Genomic DNA, 16,363 nt, shown 5'->3' on the forward strand with positions numbered 1-16,363 from the left:
AGTTCATGTAACAGATCTAGTAACTGTGACACAGTGGTCCCTGGCGTGACAACATTCATTTGCATTCTGAAACACAAAATAACCCTTATGTTTCTCTTAACTTACTTTGTATCTGTCATTGTAGTAACAGCATCTATTGCTTCAAAATACCATCTCTCATTTTCAATCTCTCTGAATCTCTCTTGTGCAAAAGACACAGGCAACAGCTCTTCTGCAGCTTGTGCACTTGGTAGTAGTTTATTTGGACCATCATTAGGACTCAAGAAATGAGCAAGATGTCAGATAGTTCAGATGCTGATTCCCTAGTACCTGAAAAACTTACCCTTAGAATCAAAGATATTGTGTAATTATTGCAAGTATTACCTACATTTATAAACCAAACTCCCATACTTCCCCATGGAAAAATGTTAGGAGTACACAAACTGAACTTCATCTTTGTTATAAAAAGAACCACCAGTGATTCTTGGAAATCTTGGTGACTCTTGGAAACAGAGGTGAAAAAGTCACTATGTTCCACTTCAACATCAGTAGAGAAAATGGAATGATGAAACATACAAGCATGAAAATCCAGCCTGCCAGTTTTGCCTTTGATACATGATAGACTACTTAATCTGAATTACTTTTGTATTTTTCCACATGATTTGGTCTATTTTATTTATCAAAACAACTGCTGAGCTCCTTAAGAAAAAAAATGAGCTGGTTTCATGAAGTGCTTTTTAAATTGAAGGAATAGTACAACAATATCTAAAACAACTAGTTGTTGCAGAACTAAATGACATTAGTGGCTTAAATTAATGAACCCTATTAAAATATAGCACATAAAATGTATTTTGTAATAAATTCTTCACTATGCTTAGAGACAAGAAAAGAGACAACAGGCATTAACACAAATGATGTTCAAAGCCACTCCATACACATTTTTAAACTAAAGTCACTGAATACACGCAGATTATTGAAAAAAATGAACATTTTATCATACATTTATCATTTATCATACATTTTCTTAAAAATATTTTGCTAAGTTATAAAATCATTGGAGAGGCCATTAATAATTATTTGCTATAATTAAAAAAAGAAAGTAGGAAAATATTTAATAAGGAAGCCAAATATATATGCATTTCCTTTCTTTTATAAAAAAACAAAGTAATAAAAGCAGCTAAAGTAAGGAGCTAATGTCCTGACTCTAACAGTGCTGCAGGAAACTTTAAAAATGTGACGTTTAAATATTTCCAAGCCAAATACCACTGTTTCATTATGAAGAAAGTTATTCTGAGAGAATCTGAAATTGTTGAATTAGTACTTTAGTTTGTAACTTTTATTACAGCCAATTTTAAAGAGCATTTAAAACAAAAGGAAAAAGGTAACAGTTGACATCTCTATGGCTTGCAGAAAAACAGGTTGAAAAATCCTAATCACATAGGAGTGAGGAAATACGATTTTTTTTTTTCCCCAGGTAATTTATATGTAAGAAAACTTTATCATTGTGTCATCAAATAATGGGAAAAGTTGCCCAGAGAGTTGCTGGTAGTCCCCAGCTGCTGTGCTTTGGCTGTCTGTATGTCCCCAGAAAGAGGGGGTAGAGTTAGACTGGATATGAGGGAGGGATTCTTTGCTGTGAGGGTGTGAGGCAGTGGCACAGGTGGGCCAGAGAAGCTGGGATGTCCCATCCCAGGAAGTGTTCAGGGCCAGGCTGGACGGGGCTCTGGGCAACGCGGTACACTGGGAGGTGTCCTTGGCAGGGGCATTGGAATTGATACCTTAGAATGTCAGCTTATATATATTTCATATATTTGTAATCCTGAAGTGCTTTAGTGTATAACTCTAAACTCCATATGGAGTGTGAGCTATAAGAAATGTAAAGTGAGGTGGAGGGGAGCAAACTTAGGTAATGACTTCGTTACCTATAGCTGTAATTGGAAGATTAAACCCCAATATGCAAAGGGATCAAACTTATCAAAGTATGAAAACTTGTGACGCATGGTCCATTTTTGGGTGTAGCTCCTGAGGGAGCTTCGTCTGCCCTAAATGCAACTAGAGGCCCTTCAACAAATATAACTGCTTTTTATTCTCTTAATTGTGTCTGGCCTCTGTTTTAAGGCAGTCGCAAAAGTGATGAGACTCAGATGCTCTTTGTGGTCACAGAACGCTTCAGGCTGGAGGGGGCCGCAGAGGGTGCTCCAGTCCAATCCCCCTGCACCAGGAGGGCCACCCTGGAGCCCACTGCCAAAAGTGCGTCCTGAGGGGAACCGCCGCCGCTCCCGGCCCGGAGCCGCCCCTCTCCCGGATCCGCCCCTCTCCCGGCCCGGAGCCGCCCCCTCTCCCGGCCCGGAGCCGGCCCCTCTCCCGGCCCGGAGCCGGCCCCTCTCCCGGCCCGGAGCCGCCCCTCTCCCGGCCCGGAGCCGGCCCCTCTCCCGGAGCCGCCCCTCTCCCGGCCCGGAGCCGCCCCCGCTCCCGGCCCGGAGCCGCCCCTCTCCCGGCCCGGAGCCGGCCCCTCTCCCGGAGCCGCCCCTCTCCCGGCCCGGAGCCGCCCCTCTCCCGGCCCGGAGCCGCCCCTCTCCCGGCCCGGAGCCGGCCCCTCTCCCGGAGCCGCCCCTCTCCCGGCCCGGAGCCGCCCCTCTCCCGGCCCGGAGCCGCCCCTCTCCCTGCCCGGAGCCGCCCCTCTCCCGGCCCGGAGCCGCCCCTCTCCCTGCCCGGAGCCGGCCCCTCTCCCGGCCCGGGCCGCTGCGCTCCCGGCCCGGAGCCGGCCCCTCTCCCGGCCCGGAGCCGGCCCCTCTCCCGGCCCGGAGCCGGCCCCTCTCCCGGCCCGGAGCCGCCCCTCTCCCGGCCCGGAGCCGGCCCCTCTCCCGGATCCGCCCCTCTCCCGGCCCGGAGCCGGCCCCTCTCCCGGCCCGGAGCCGCCCCTCTCCCGGCCCGGAGCCGGCCCCTCTCCCGGCCCGGAGCCGCCCCTCTCCCGGCCCGGAGCCGCCCCTCTCCCGGCCCTCTCCCGGCCCGGAGCCGCCCCTCTCCCGGCCCGGAGCCGCCCCTCTCCCGGCCCTCTCCCGGCCCGGGCCGCTGCGCTCCGCTCGCGCGGCTGAGGGAGGAGCGCGCGCGGCGCTTCCGCTTCCGCTTCCCCGGCGCGCCGGAAGCGCCGCGCGCTTCCCGTTCCCCTGCGCGGCGGCGGCGCCGCTGGGGCGGCCGGGCCGGAGCCTTCTGCGGGCTGGGTGAGCGGCTGTGCCCCCGGGAACGGACGGAGGGACGGAGGCAGGGTGGCAGGGTGGCGGTCTCCCGGCTCCGGTCCGCTCTTGCAGCCGCCTCCGCGCTCCGCGTCTCCTGCCGGGAGCGGGCCGCGGCCGGGGCCCTGCGGCCCCTCGGAGGCGGCCGGGGTAGTGACCTGCAGGCACACAGAGGGGCCCAAGTGTCGTAAATAATGCTGTTTTTTCATACTTCCCCATCTCGCCTGTCCTTTATCACAATGATAGCAGACGTGTGCAGGACCTCTGCGGTCTGTTTGCATATAGGCACGTGTAGTGATTCTGGGCATGCAGCTACCGAACGTGTGCGGGGAGTTTGACAGTAATGTGCCTATTTGTTGCTGGAACAGATACGAACGGAGACAGGGTAGCACTGGGGCAGGTGGTGGGACTGGGAGCTGTCCAATTAGATGACAATATTAATTTCTGTTGAAATCTTCCAAGAGAGGAAGCCTTTCTAGCCTGTGGAGTAGGCTTTAGACAAAACTGACAGACTAATTTTTGTCACTTAATGCTTTTTAATTAGGCCGGGAAATTCACTTTATATGTTTGAAGGAGTGGGTCTTTCCCAGAGTGTGCCATATGTGTCACACCCACGCATCCTGCCACAGCGCATCACGGGTAATGTCTTCTTGCTTAATACTGGTGTGGAGTTTGTAAACACAGCAAATCCTGCTGTCATCAGTTTGTAGGTGGCTGTGTTGGTTCTGTCTTGGTACATACATACCACCAGAAACAGCAGGTGTTGTGAGGAGAGTGCATAATGATTTGGCGTGAAATGTGTTAGGAGATAAACTCCTATATAAATAATTTAGTTTTGTTTGTTTAATGATGATTTCAGATAAAGAACTTGGGTTTTGATAACGTTCCTACAAATTATTTTCTCAACAGTTTCCATATGCATGGATATCACCTGAACCTTCTTAGCAGAGTTTGTGTGTCAACTTACCCTAGCCATGAGTGGCTCCAAACCTGATATCCTGTGGGCCCCACACCATGTTGACAGATTTGTTGTGTGTGATTCAGAGCTGAGCCTTTATCACATTGACTCTGCCGTAAGTTCTGAGCTCAAGGCAGGGTCCTTGCGGCTGTCAGAGGAAACTACGGCCACGCTACTGTCAATAAATTCGGATACACCGTACATGAAATGTGTGGCTTGGTATCCCAAGTATGATCCTGAATGTCTCCTTGCTGTTGGACAGGCCAATGGCCGAGTGGTACTTACCAGCCTTGGTCAAGACCACAACTCAAAATGTAAAGATTTGATAGGCAAAGAGTTTGTTCCCAAACACGCTCGGCAATGCAATACTCTGGCGTGGAACCCACTGGATAGCAACTGGCTTGCTGCTGGATTAGATAAACATCGGGCTGACTTTTCCGTACTGATCTGGGATATCAGCAGCAAATATGCCCCAGAGACTGCAGTTGCTACAGAGAAAGTGAGGCTTTCAGCAGGAGATGTGGAAGCAGGCCTGGTAGTTACAAAACCACTATATGAATTAGGACAGAATGATGCTTGTCTCTCTCTCTGTTGGCTTCCACGGGATCAGAAACTGCTACTAGCTGGAATGCATCGAAATCTGGCTATCTTTGATCTTAGGAACACAAGCCAAAAAATATTTGTAAACACCAAGGCTGTCCAAGGAGTGACTGTTGATCCCTATTTCCACGATCGTGTTGCTTCCTTCTATGAAGGTCAGGTTGCCATATGGGATTTAAGAAAGTTTGAAAAGCCTGTTTTGACCCTGACAGAGCAACCAAAACCCTTAACAAAAGTTGCATGGTGTCCAACAAGGACTGGACTGTTAGCTACTTTAACGAGGGATAGTAACATCATTCGACTGTATGACATGCAGCATACTCCCACCCCTATTGGAGATGAAACTGAGCCGACAATAATTGAACGAAGTGTCCAGCCATGTGAAAATTACATTGCTTCATTTGCCTGGCATCCCACAAGTCAAAATCGAATGGTAGTAGTGACTCCCAACAGGACTATGTCCGACTTCACAGTTTTTGAAAGAATTTCTCTTGCATGGAGCCCAGTGACATCCTTAATGTGGGCTTGTGGACGGCATTTGTATGAGTGTACAGAAGAAGGAAAGGCTAGTTCCTTGGAAAAAGACATAGCAACCAAAATGCGCCTCAGAGCTCTGTCAAGGTATGGTCTTGATACTGAACAAGTTTGGAGAAATCACCTCCTAGCTGGAAATGAAGATCCTCAGCTGAAATCACTTTGGTACACTCTGCATTATATCCTTTATTTTGTTGTAGTTTTTGTCCTAAGGAAGTAAGATATGTTTATATGTAAACTACTTACATAAAATGCATTAAAATCTTTAAATACAATGCAACATCCTGTTAATACTTTGTATATGTTAACAGGATGTGACTTTAAATTTTTAAAAACATTTTTGGGAAAAATTAAGTTTCCTATACATGAAAATACTTATGAAGCAGTATACTGAAGATATGGATCAAAAACTTACAGGAAACAAAGGTCCCTTAGTTTACACTGGCATTAAATCAATTGTGAAGTCATCTTTGGGTAAGAATGTTCCAACTTTGCTAAGTATTGTTGTAGTATGTTTGCAGAATGATGCACTCATGAGTTTGTCTTTGGCAGTTGTTCAAAGAGACTATTCAAAAATATAAAAACAAAGTATTTCTGTTTGTGTTTTAATAATGTAAGTTAATGTAACTTCCAGAGTTTTCAGTGTTCTTGGAAAGTCAGTAATTATAGAAGCATAGTATCCTCAGAAGTAAATCTTGGAACTGTTTCAAACAGTTGAATTTTGACTATGGCATTAAGAATTCTTGCTCCCTGAATAATATTATACTTTTTTGCATAATATTATATTCCCTGCAGAATATTGTATTTTTCAAAGCTCCACATCATTGCTGTTTTCACTGTTATTGTATTAAGTATTTTTGTACGACTATGTTTAAATAAGCTGACCTGTTCTGAAGTGGTGATCAACCCTGGTTCATCACATTCTGCCTCATGCTTGCTGAAATCTTTCTTACTATAATTTATTATTTGAATACTTTCTCTCTTCAATATATGTCTTCAGTTGTGGGAAAGCTTTTCACACATTTATGCAGACTGAGAGCTGGTAGAGCAGGTGCTTGACAGTGTATTATGTATTTTCAATTTGAACATACTGAGAACTGTCAAATGTAATAAGTGGTAAAGAGAAAAGGACTGAGAAATATGTGTCAAGCTTAGGTGCATAATTTTTAGTAGATCAAAATAATTTTGTGCATGCTGCTCCTTCCCATGGAGTTGTAAGCAATGTTAAAGTACTAAAATGAGACACTCAGCTTTTGCGCTCTGCTTTATGATTGAAATCAAATCTTTGTGTTGTGATTGCAATTGAAACTGTGATTTAAGCATAATTTAATTTATTTCCCTTTTCTAGGAACAACAGAGAACCTCAGGCACAGCAGGAGTGGATCTGATAGACAGGCAGATATTATTCAGTATCTGAGTGAGGAGAGATCTTTGGCTTTGCAGCTCTGTGGGTGGATAAAGAAGGGAACAGACTTAGATGTGGAACCTTTCCTAAATTCATTGGAGCAGGAGGGAGACTGGGAGCGAGCTGCTGCTGTAGCACTTTTCAACTTGGACATACGGCGAGCAATACAAATTCTGAATAAAGGGGCTTCCTCAGGAAAAGGTGTGTACTGTGTTTTGGTTTTTATTTTGGCACTGTGTTAGTAGATTTTTTCCGTTAACAGAGTTATAGAAAAAGTATGGAAGAGGTGCTTGCTCTGTTGTGAAATTGTTACTTGAAACACTTGTATTGTAGCTTGACAAATCCTGATATTTCACTCATCAGATTACCATATGCCATACTGTCTATTTAAAATAGATCACGTTTCAGAATTTCCTTCCTGATAAAAGCCCCAGAAAGGCTTATGTTCAGAACTAGTGGGATTCTTTTTACTTTAATGGAGCTGCTGGGGGAAAAAGTGTCTGTCTGTTCCTTCCACAGGGAGGGTTCAGACTGTAGACATGCTATTTTGAAATTCAAGAATAAAATTGAACTTTCTGACAGAATGAACATTTACATTGAGTAGTTTTCGCATTTTTAGACAGCGTCTTAGCTTGAAATTTTTGTATAAAATTGTCATCCTCCAGCTAGGTCTGTTGAACAACAGCTGGATATACAAGCCTGTCTTTTCAGTTTTTGTGGATATGAATTAGGATAAATGACAATCTTTTGTGATAGCTATTTCAAAATACCACAAGTAGTGTGATGTTGTTTAAAGGGGTTGTTATGCATGTAGATGCTAACTTACACAGACAAAGGTATATAAAGTTACTATATGTAGTAGTGTCTGCACATGACTTAGGTAGTGTTAATTCTACTACATTTTATGTTGCATCCTAACAAAACATTGTGCTTCAAATGGATGCTTTCATTTACAATTTTAACTGGATGTTTTTTTAAGTCCTTTACTTGAATGATATTGTTTCACTGATTGCTTTTCATAAATCAGGTGATCTGAACCTTAATGTAGTAGCAATGGCTCTGTCAGGCTACACAGATGAGAAGAACTCACTTTGGAGAGAAATGTGCAGTACTCTAAGGCTGCAGTTGAACAATCCCTACTTGTGTGCTATGTTTGCTTTCCTGACGAGTGAGTCTGGTTCATATGATGGTGTTTTGGTGAGTAAATTTCTGTGATAGGTTAAAATTTCTTTATGAAATAGGAGCTTATAGATACATGCTCTTATGTAGGGGGAGTCCTGTATACTCCAAGAATTAATCAAATTAATACCTTTTATCCTGGTGCTGGCAAATAGCATATCTTTCTGCAGAAGAATTATCTCATATTAGTGAATGTTGTGTTAGTGAATAAGTCATGCATGAACGGCCAAAATAGAGATTATAGTTAACATGTTTTTAAGAGGAATTTTATTTTTAGCATGGAGTTATTAAACCTCCAGAAATACATTATCAAAATAATGTAAGCAGTGGGAAGAAACAGAATAGAGATTAATAATGCTTTTGCAAAAAGCAGACTAAATGCAGAGGAGTTTGCAGAACTTTCATCAAGCTACCTTTGTATTGAATTGTACTTTATTTTCCCTTACTTACTTGTTAAAATAATTTCACTTTGTTGAAACAGTAAATAGAGTAGTTCTAGGCCTTCTGAAAGTGATACAGAAATGCCATTTAAAGGGCAAACTAAATCTTTAATCATGAGCTACTTTGAGCCTTTGGAGGAGTTAATGTACTTGATTCCTGGCTAGAGAAGAGTAGAAATACTTGATTCAGTATGAATTATTTAGCCTAGGAGAGGACTCCTGTAATGCAGCAGAGTAATTGGCCCAAAGCTGTTGAAAGTGGAGTTGTCATAATTTGATGCTCTTAGGGTAATGAAAAATAAAAATGGTTAGAATCCCAGAGGAGAGAAACCTGAAATTTCCCCCCTGCCCGCCCCCCCCCTCCCCCCGCCCCTGGGAGAGAGTATTGTTGTTCTCTGGATGTTTGGTAGTACTTTTATAGACTTTTTTATTGATCAATAGGCAATTCACACATGATAAGGTGCTGTTTGTTTTGGTTTAATTTTAATTTTTCCTTCAGTGAGGCCTGTTGAAATCTGCATGAAAGATTTTGCCAAGCACATCTTATTTTGGCAATGAAAAACAGTCACAATTCCTAATCTGAAAATATCAGAGGGAAAAGTATGGGCATAGCTAAGTGTGAGAATTAATATAGAGAAATATTTTTTTTCTTCAGTGTCACATCTAGTAAAATGGTTATACACTGCTGAACCTCAAGTGTTAATGTACTTCTGAGAAATTCGTTCTGGATGTTTAGTTTTTGTTTGCTTGGGGTGTTTTGTTTGCTTTGTTAACTTTTTTTTGCAATATAAGGAAGGAATGGAGTGGTTAGGCTACTTATTATGTAAATACAGTAAACTGAACTTGGTTTGTTTTTCTTCTGCCTATGACTTGGCGAGACACCTGGCTATACATGCTGGAAGCACTAAGTCCTCTACAGGACTTGCAAAGTTCATTTTTGTAGAGTTTCATAAACCCTATAGGATGTGTTGTACCAGGCTTTCCTGGTAGATTGTTCCCATATCCATAGTCTTCCTCTGATACCTGTGTCTGTGAGTACAGACAAGTAAGCTGATATTTAGACTTAGCCTTCTCCAGATGGCTACATTTTCTTTGTACCAAATCAATTTAATTGCATTAGTTAGACAGTACTGCAAGTGTTCTGATTTTTACAATGTGTTGGAAAAATGAATACATATCTGATGTTAGTAATTCCCATTTTTCTCTCTAAAGTATGAAAATAACGTAGCTGTACGAGACAGAGTGGCATTTGCTTGCAAGTTCCTCAATGATGCTCAGGTAAGTTTGTGATTGCACATTTAAAAAACTTTTTATTCAGAGGCAGAAGGAACTCTGGGGTAGAGGGGTGAACAGTGGAAATAATGAGTCATAAGTGATTTTTTTTTTCTTACCAGAGTAGTATATAAGGTATAGTATAATCTAGTTTTTAGTTTGTACTTCCAGCTTAATTTTTGATTCCATTTTTGGTTGGTTGATTTGGGGGCTTTATTGGTTTTGTGGTTTTGGAGGCATTAACAGTGCACCTGCTTTACTGGAGAGTCTTTCTGTTTCTTCAGTATTTATTTCCAGGAGTTAATGTTCTCTCAAATTCTGGTTTGGTTTTGCAGCAGAAATGTTATATTTTAAATTCACCAAAGTATTCTAAGAATACATAGCCACTCTCCTTGCATTTTCTATCAGGAAGCTTAAAGTTTATTTATAAACACTTGATTTCATGCAGTTTCATACAATCTAGTAATTTAACTTTTTCTGCATAACATCCAGCAAGCAATTAGTTCTGTTAGCTGCAGATGCTGTTTTTACATATATTTATATATTTCTTCATAAATATTCTTCTAGCTCAACAGGTTTATTGAAAAGCTGACAAATGAAATGAAAGAGGCTGGGAATTTGGAGGGAATATTATTAACAGGGCTGACAAAGGATGGAGTTGACTTGATGGAAAGTTATGTTGACAGAACTGGAGATGTCCAGACAGCAAGCTATTGCATGCTACAGGTCAGTGTTTCACTCAAAAGTAAATTTTATGGAGGAAAACTAAACATAGTTTCTTTATCTTGTGAACTAAAAGGTATTTTCTGTATTTAATTCAGACACTTGGTTGTTTTTGGTTTTTTGGTTTTTTTTTGGTTTTTTTTTTTTGTGTGGAGTAATCTGAATCTCAGTGTTAACTGCTAAGGTAGCTTAAGGAGATAGTAAAGGAAAAAGGCAAAAGAAAATAATAGCTGAACTGGGAATACCCATTTATCTGTTTATTGCTGGTGTGTTTCCTGACATTGTCTTTCTTTTTTTTTTTTTTTTTTTTTTTCTGCTTTCAGGATTTTGGTAGAGAAAAAATGTGAGGAATTTTGTTTTTTTGTAGGCTTTGGGTTTGTTTTTTTTTTTTTTAATAATGGACTTGCCTTGGCCCTTACACAGTAGCAGCGGTGTATATAAGTGCATATGCAGTCATGACAGTGATAAAGATTGTGATACATGACAGAACTTTCAAATCCTTCATCTCACAGGCATGAGTTCTTAGGAGGATGTGGCAGCACAAGTATTTTCAACCAGAGAGAACCTGAAGAAAACATTTATCAAACTCACATTACAATTTAACACAAAATTCATCTTCTTCCTGATAAATGACACTGTATTATTTCTTATGCCTTGTAGTACAACTTGTCAAGCTTTTGAAAAAATGAGCAATATGTATTGTGTGTCTTTAATGTATGTCTGACATTTTTTCCTGCCTATTTTAGGGTTCTCCATCAGACGTACTTAAGGATGAAAGGGTTCAGTACTGGATTGAGAACTACAGGAATCTTTTAGATGCCTGGAGGTTTTGGCATAAACGTGCAGAATTTGATATTCATAGGAGTAAGCTGGATCCCAGCTCAAAGCCTTTAGCCCAGGTAAATATAAATCTTATATGAAATATGACCAGTCCAGAAAGGAATGTGACATGGTACTTCTGTAAAAAAACCCTTGCTAGCCGTATCTTGGTTTTCATGAGGATTTATGTGCAAAAGAAATATTTCAACTTAGCCTGCCCTAAAAAAAAGGAGGTGTCACTTTTTTTTTCAAATAACAGGTCTTTCAGAAACTGTAAAGTATCAACACTTTTATTCTGGGGAAACTGGAAATTAATTTGATTTTTTTTTCTCTCACATGCTGAAAAATGAAATCAGAGATGTATCACCCAGCTGAATTCAGTGTCAGGGTGAGACTGATGATGCTGAAACCATGGAACTAGTTCAGATTGCTTTTGTTTTAATTGAAAAAAAATTTCAAAGCTGTTTTGAACCCTTGAACCTGAAACTAAAGTGAACAGCAGCAAATTTCATTATCAGTTCTGAACATACACTGACCTAAAAACTAATGCCCTGCCCAAATGGTGTCTTTTTAACATGTAGTGGCAGTTTCAGCCAACATGGTCTTACCATGGCACTTTTAACTCTCTCATGTCTGCTAAGTATGTTCATTACAAGCTTTAGGGCCTGAGAGTTTCTGAGGAAAGCTGGTTTTGAATTATTTTAAGCAGAGTTGTTCCAAATGGGAGGGAGCTGAGTTTACTGGTCCTTCCTTATGTTGTTAACATAAATAGCCCTAAAGAATTTGAAATACATGCTCCTTGGTATCAAGTCATAACTTGTGACATGAGGGATTTAGGTAAATACTATGATAAATCCTTATGTTGGGGATCGTAGTGTGAGTCATCTGACTAGAAGGAGGGAGAGACTAGACTTTATGTAGTTAGTAGAATAAACCTAATTTCTTCCATTACTGAAGATACAGCTTTTATTACCTTAAATAATATCTTTCAAAGTTTTAGCAAGTGTGCATGTTTTTATGTGCTTTTGAAGTTAGTGAGCATCATTAAGGACTACTTCTCAGGGCTGTGTGCCTCATCTATAAACCAAGATGTTAAGAGCTCCTCCACAAGTAGCCGTGGCTTTCCAGGGCACTCTAGAATATGTGGTAAATAAATGTTAATTAGCTTGAATGGATTCACTCACAGGTGTAGTAAAAGTGGAACCAAACCAAGAAATTAATGGGCATCTGTTCTCTTTAGGTGTTTGTGAGTTGCAATTTCTGTGGAAAATCAATCTCTTACAGCTGTTCAGCTATTCCTCATCAGGGGCGAGGTTTTAGCCAATATGGAGTCAGCGGTTCACCAACCAAGTCAAAAGTTACGAGCTGTCCTGGTTGCCGTAAGCCCCTTCCCCGCTGTGCACTTTGCTTGATAAATATGGGAACACCAGTTTCCAGCTGTCCAGGTATGACACAGTGGGTTTTAGTTATTCAGCTACAGTACTAGTTGGAGGCCAAATTAGCAGTTCCTATTGAAAGATCTTCTGTTGCACTTTTATTTTCTATTTGTGCTTATACTGTAAATATTCACACTTGTCATTTTGAAGGCAGAAAGACCATAATTGAGAACTTGTTTACATCCCATCTAATTTTGGGATGAAACTTTTGTTTCAATTCTTAATGGTCAGACAGTATGCGGTTACTTGGTTCTTAAAATTTTCCATGAGATTGTCAGTCAAATTCCATAGTTAAACAGATGTAAAGATCCAAGTATTGTGAGGATCAGTATTGTGAGCTTTACAACTGAAAGAAATGGGGAGTGTGTTTTCTTGAGATGAATTGTAGTCATGCTACACAAATCATTGAATGTGAATTAATTAATTTTTCGCTGGAAGAGAAAGAGAAGCATGGTGTACCTTTTGTTACTAAGCATGAAAGAAAGCATGGGTCATGCTGTCACAGCTAAGAGGTATTATGGCTGGAATTGTTTGGTTGTAAATGCCTTTGGCTCAGCATTATATAATGTCTACGTGAAAAGGATTTCAACCATATTTTTAAGTCAGTCTCATTACAGAGCCATGAGCAGCTGTACTGTTGTCATGTTTTACCTCTTCTCATTCTTTCACTCATCTTTTTTGTGACTTCTATATTGTACTTGTTCCAATCCAACTTAGATTTTGTTGATTTTTTTTCTAAAGCAGATGATTTCATGTACAGCAGAACAGGCCCATAATTCACGGGACTATAAATCAATCAATAAGGCATAAATCACCATTGAAGGAGATTCTGTCTGTAAAACTTGTTTAATAGGCAAGTTTAGCATATCTATAAGATGTGAAGCAACCGTTTAGCAGTCTAATTATTTTTTGGCATTCTTACAGCTCTTAATATTTTTACTGACTTCTATTTTAAAATCGTGATGCTTTTTCACATAATGTTCCTTATTTCATAATCATTTTAATGGTGTTGTTGGACTGAAATGTAAATTAAGTGTAATGATTTTCAGCCATATTTGTGGGGGTGGGTTTGCCTCTGGACAGGAGGATCCAAATCAGATGAAAAAGTGGATCTTAGCAAAGACAAGAAGTTAGCCCAGTTCAACAACTGGTTTACTTGGTGTCACAACTGTAGGCATGGTGGACATGCTGGACATATGCTGAGCTGGTTCAGGTAAGTTGATGTTAAAATTTTGTTAATTTTCATACATGTTCTGCACTGAATACAGCATATCTTCTTCCCTGTATCTATCACTATAAAGTTGAAATAATAAAACTGAACTATGATATTGGGTTTTTCTGAGATACTATACCTCTGCACATAGTTAAATGTATAATTGCAAAATTATTTTACCTGTTTTTTTCTTTTTTTGGCTGTTGCTATTTAGGGACCATACTGAGTGCCCAGTTTCTGCCTGCTCTTGTAAGTGTATGCAGCTGGATACAACAGGGAATCTCGTTCCAGCAGAGACTGTGCAGGCATAAATACTGTTAGAAAATGTGTGGCTCTCTAATGGATGTCCATCATAGTCCAAGCAGACATTTTAGACAAAGGTAATTTGTAACTTACTGTGAAAAAATAAATTGCTATCAAAGTAGTAAAATGATGTGTGTATGACTGTGCTTGGTAGAAACAGGAATTCCTGAAGTGAGCCTATAGGTACAGAGGACTGAAGAAAAGCACTCCTGGAATTGTGGACTCTTTGAATTTGCTAAAATGTAAAGAAGACTTTTATTTAAAAGTTTTCAGAAAAATGCTGATTGGTCCCAAAGCTGAGTTTATATGCTGTGAAAGCAGACCTTCAAAATAAACACTTGAAAAGAAGATGGCAAAGTTACGCTGTGGATTACTCTGTTCATTGTTTGATTACTGTCTTTTATGCAAATGTTCAGTTGTTTCCTTGTAAGTTTATTCAAAGTACCACTGCTAAGTACCTTCTAAACATTTTTATTTTAAAGAAAAATCCTTTTCTTTCTGTTCCCAGGTTTTGTTGATAGTAAAGCAATGTCTTTACAATTCAAGTTGTTACTTAACTAAGCTACATTCTAGCTGATGCAGATTTTAATGCTGAAGAGTTTGGGGCTTTTCTCTCTTAGTGATGACTGTATCCTAGAGAATAGTTCCCTGAGAAGTCATGTGACAATTTCTGTGCAGAGTGCAGGTAAACTATAGGAGGTTGTATCTGATAAATTTTAACTTAGTGCTGTGAAGATCTGAAATCTCGAGGACTGGAGACTTGTAAATACGTAAGTTTTAAACTACATGCAGAGTTTTGACTACAAAAATATTTGAAGACTTTGAGATAATTAGTATTTCCCTGTACTTCAGAAATGTACTGGGTAGTGTGGAATCAACCTGTATAAACCCTGCTTCTGGTCACTAGTGGACACCCATCTGTTCCCACTTTTGAGTAATTGATCAGAGTACTTCTAGATGTGTTACCAGCTGGAATTAAGATTATTTATTAACTTGAGAGAACATCAGTGATATTTTGCTAATACTGTGCTAGGAGCTAATTGGTATTGTTGTCCTTGACTCTAGGCAATGTTCACACAAATTAGGGAAAAAAACCCAAACCTGTTTTAAGGTATGTGATAATAACATCAGTTTACTTGGTGTGTGTTTATTTACAGTATACAAGTTACTCAACACTTGTGCGCTATGAAATACTAAATGGAATGCTAGCAATAAACTGGTACTGTTTGCCAGGACTGTAAAAATTGGTGTTTCAAAGAGAATATATTGTAATATACCACTAGTTCTATGTGCTCTAGTGTAGTTTCAAGAAATTAAAATGTGGAAATGTACAAGATCTACATGTACTGTGGATGTACATCAGGACTTTGGCTTATATTTTCTGAGTTAGTGTTAATGTTGTAATACATCTGCTGCATTTATTTTGATCTAAAATTGGCAGAGATAATTTTTTAATTTAAAAATTCAGAGGTACTTGATATTTCTAGGCATGGGAGAGTAGTTTGTTTTTTTTTTTTTCTTTATAGAATATTTATTTCTCATTCCAGTATTTTTGCACACGTTACATTGCTGTTGAAGAGCTCTTCAAAATGTTCTCCATTTATAAATGTAAACTGGAGCTTACTGTATGATACCCTATTTATATAAATACAGGCAATAAAGGTTTTGGTTTATGTAAATGAGGATTGGTAAGTGTCAAGTATTTGTTTTTTATTCTTGTATAGTAACATTTAGTAAATTTCCCTGATAATTTCCATATTGAGGTGAATGCAACTGTCAACATACAGTGTCTCATTTTCTCAAGTAAAGAAAATTCATCTACAATATTTTCATCTCAATTATAACTGTGTGTGTAAAATTCTATCACTGAGTTAAATTATGTGCTCACTTTAATACTCATAGCGTTGCAGTGTTTTGGATTATGAATATGTATATTTTGGCACTATGGGTTTTGCTTGTTGCAATTAGTAATCAAGCTTTCAGGTCAGTAGTTAACACTATTTGCAAAATTTACAAAGCAAAAGCTCTATGTCTTTAATTACCAGATTTTTTTTTTCCTTGTCTCGTTTTTAAATTAATAAATCTGTCACTTTTGGGGTGATTTCTTGTTTTCTAACAAAAATATAGGTACACCCATTTTATTAGCTGCAGTTGTATTTTTGTTTACTGTTGCCTGGTAAATCTCAACTCAACTCTGCTGAAGGTGTCCTTGCATGCTAAAATGTTGTGATCCTGTGGCTCATCCTGGTTACATTCCACTGTTGTAATT

General features: G+C 39.9%; 1 protein-coding gene across 2 annotated transcripts; it reads left to right on the forward strand.

The window, feature by feature from the left end:
• The first annotated feature begins 3,126 nt into the window (after nucleotides 1-3,126).
• Nucleotides 3,127-15,779, forward strand: MIOS (meiosis regulator for oocyte development). 2 transcript variants are annotated; one of them, XM_085567248.1, is made up of 12 exons: nucleotides 3,127-3,200; nucleotides 3,757-3,851; nucleotides 4,122-5,483; nucleotides 5,680-5,778; nucleotides 6,653-6,910; nucleotides 7,737-7,906; nucleotides 9,541-9,606; nucleotides 10,168-10,326; nucleotides 11,070-11,222; nucleotides 12,383-12,587; nucleotides 13,662-13,791; nucleotides 14,006-15,779. In XM_085567248.1, the coding sequence occupies exons 3-12, from the start codon at nucleotides 4,187-4,189 to the stop codon at nucleotides 14,100-14,102; spliced, it is 2,634 nt and encodes an 877-aa protein (XP_085423374.1). In that variant the 5' UTR covers nucleotides 3,127-3,200; nucleotides 3,757-3,851; nucleotides 4,122-4,186; the 3' UTR covers nucleotides 14,103-15,779. The 2 variants fall into 2 exon arrangements, with proteins under 2 accessions (XP_085423374.1, XP_021394033.1); XM_021538358.4 differs by lacking the exon at nucleotides 3,757-3,851.
• Nucleotides 15,780-16,363: the final 584 nt, after the last annotated feature.

This window comes from Lonchura striata, chromosome 2 (assembly GCF_050655825.1).
Source record: "Lonchura striata isolate lonStrDom1 chromosome 2, ASM5065582v1, whole genome shotgun sequence".
Taxonomy (NCBI): domain Eukaryota; kingdom Metazoa; phylum Chordata; class Aves; order Passeriformes; family Estrildidae; genus Lonchura; species Lonchura striata.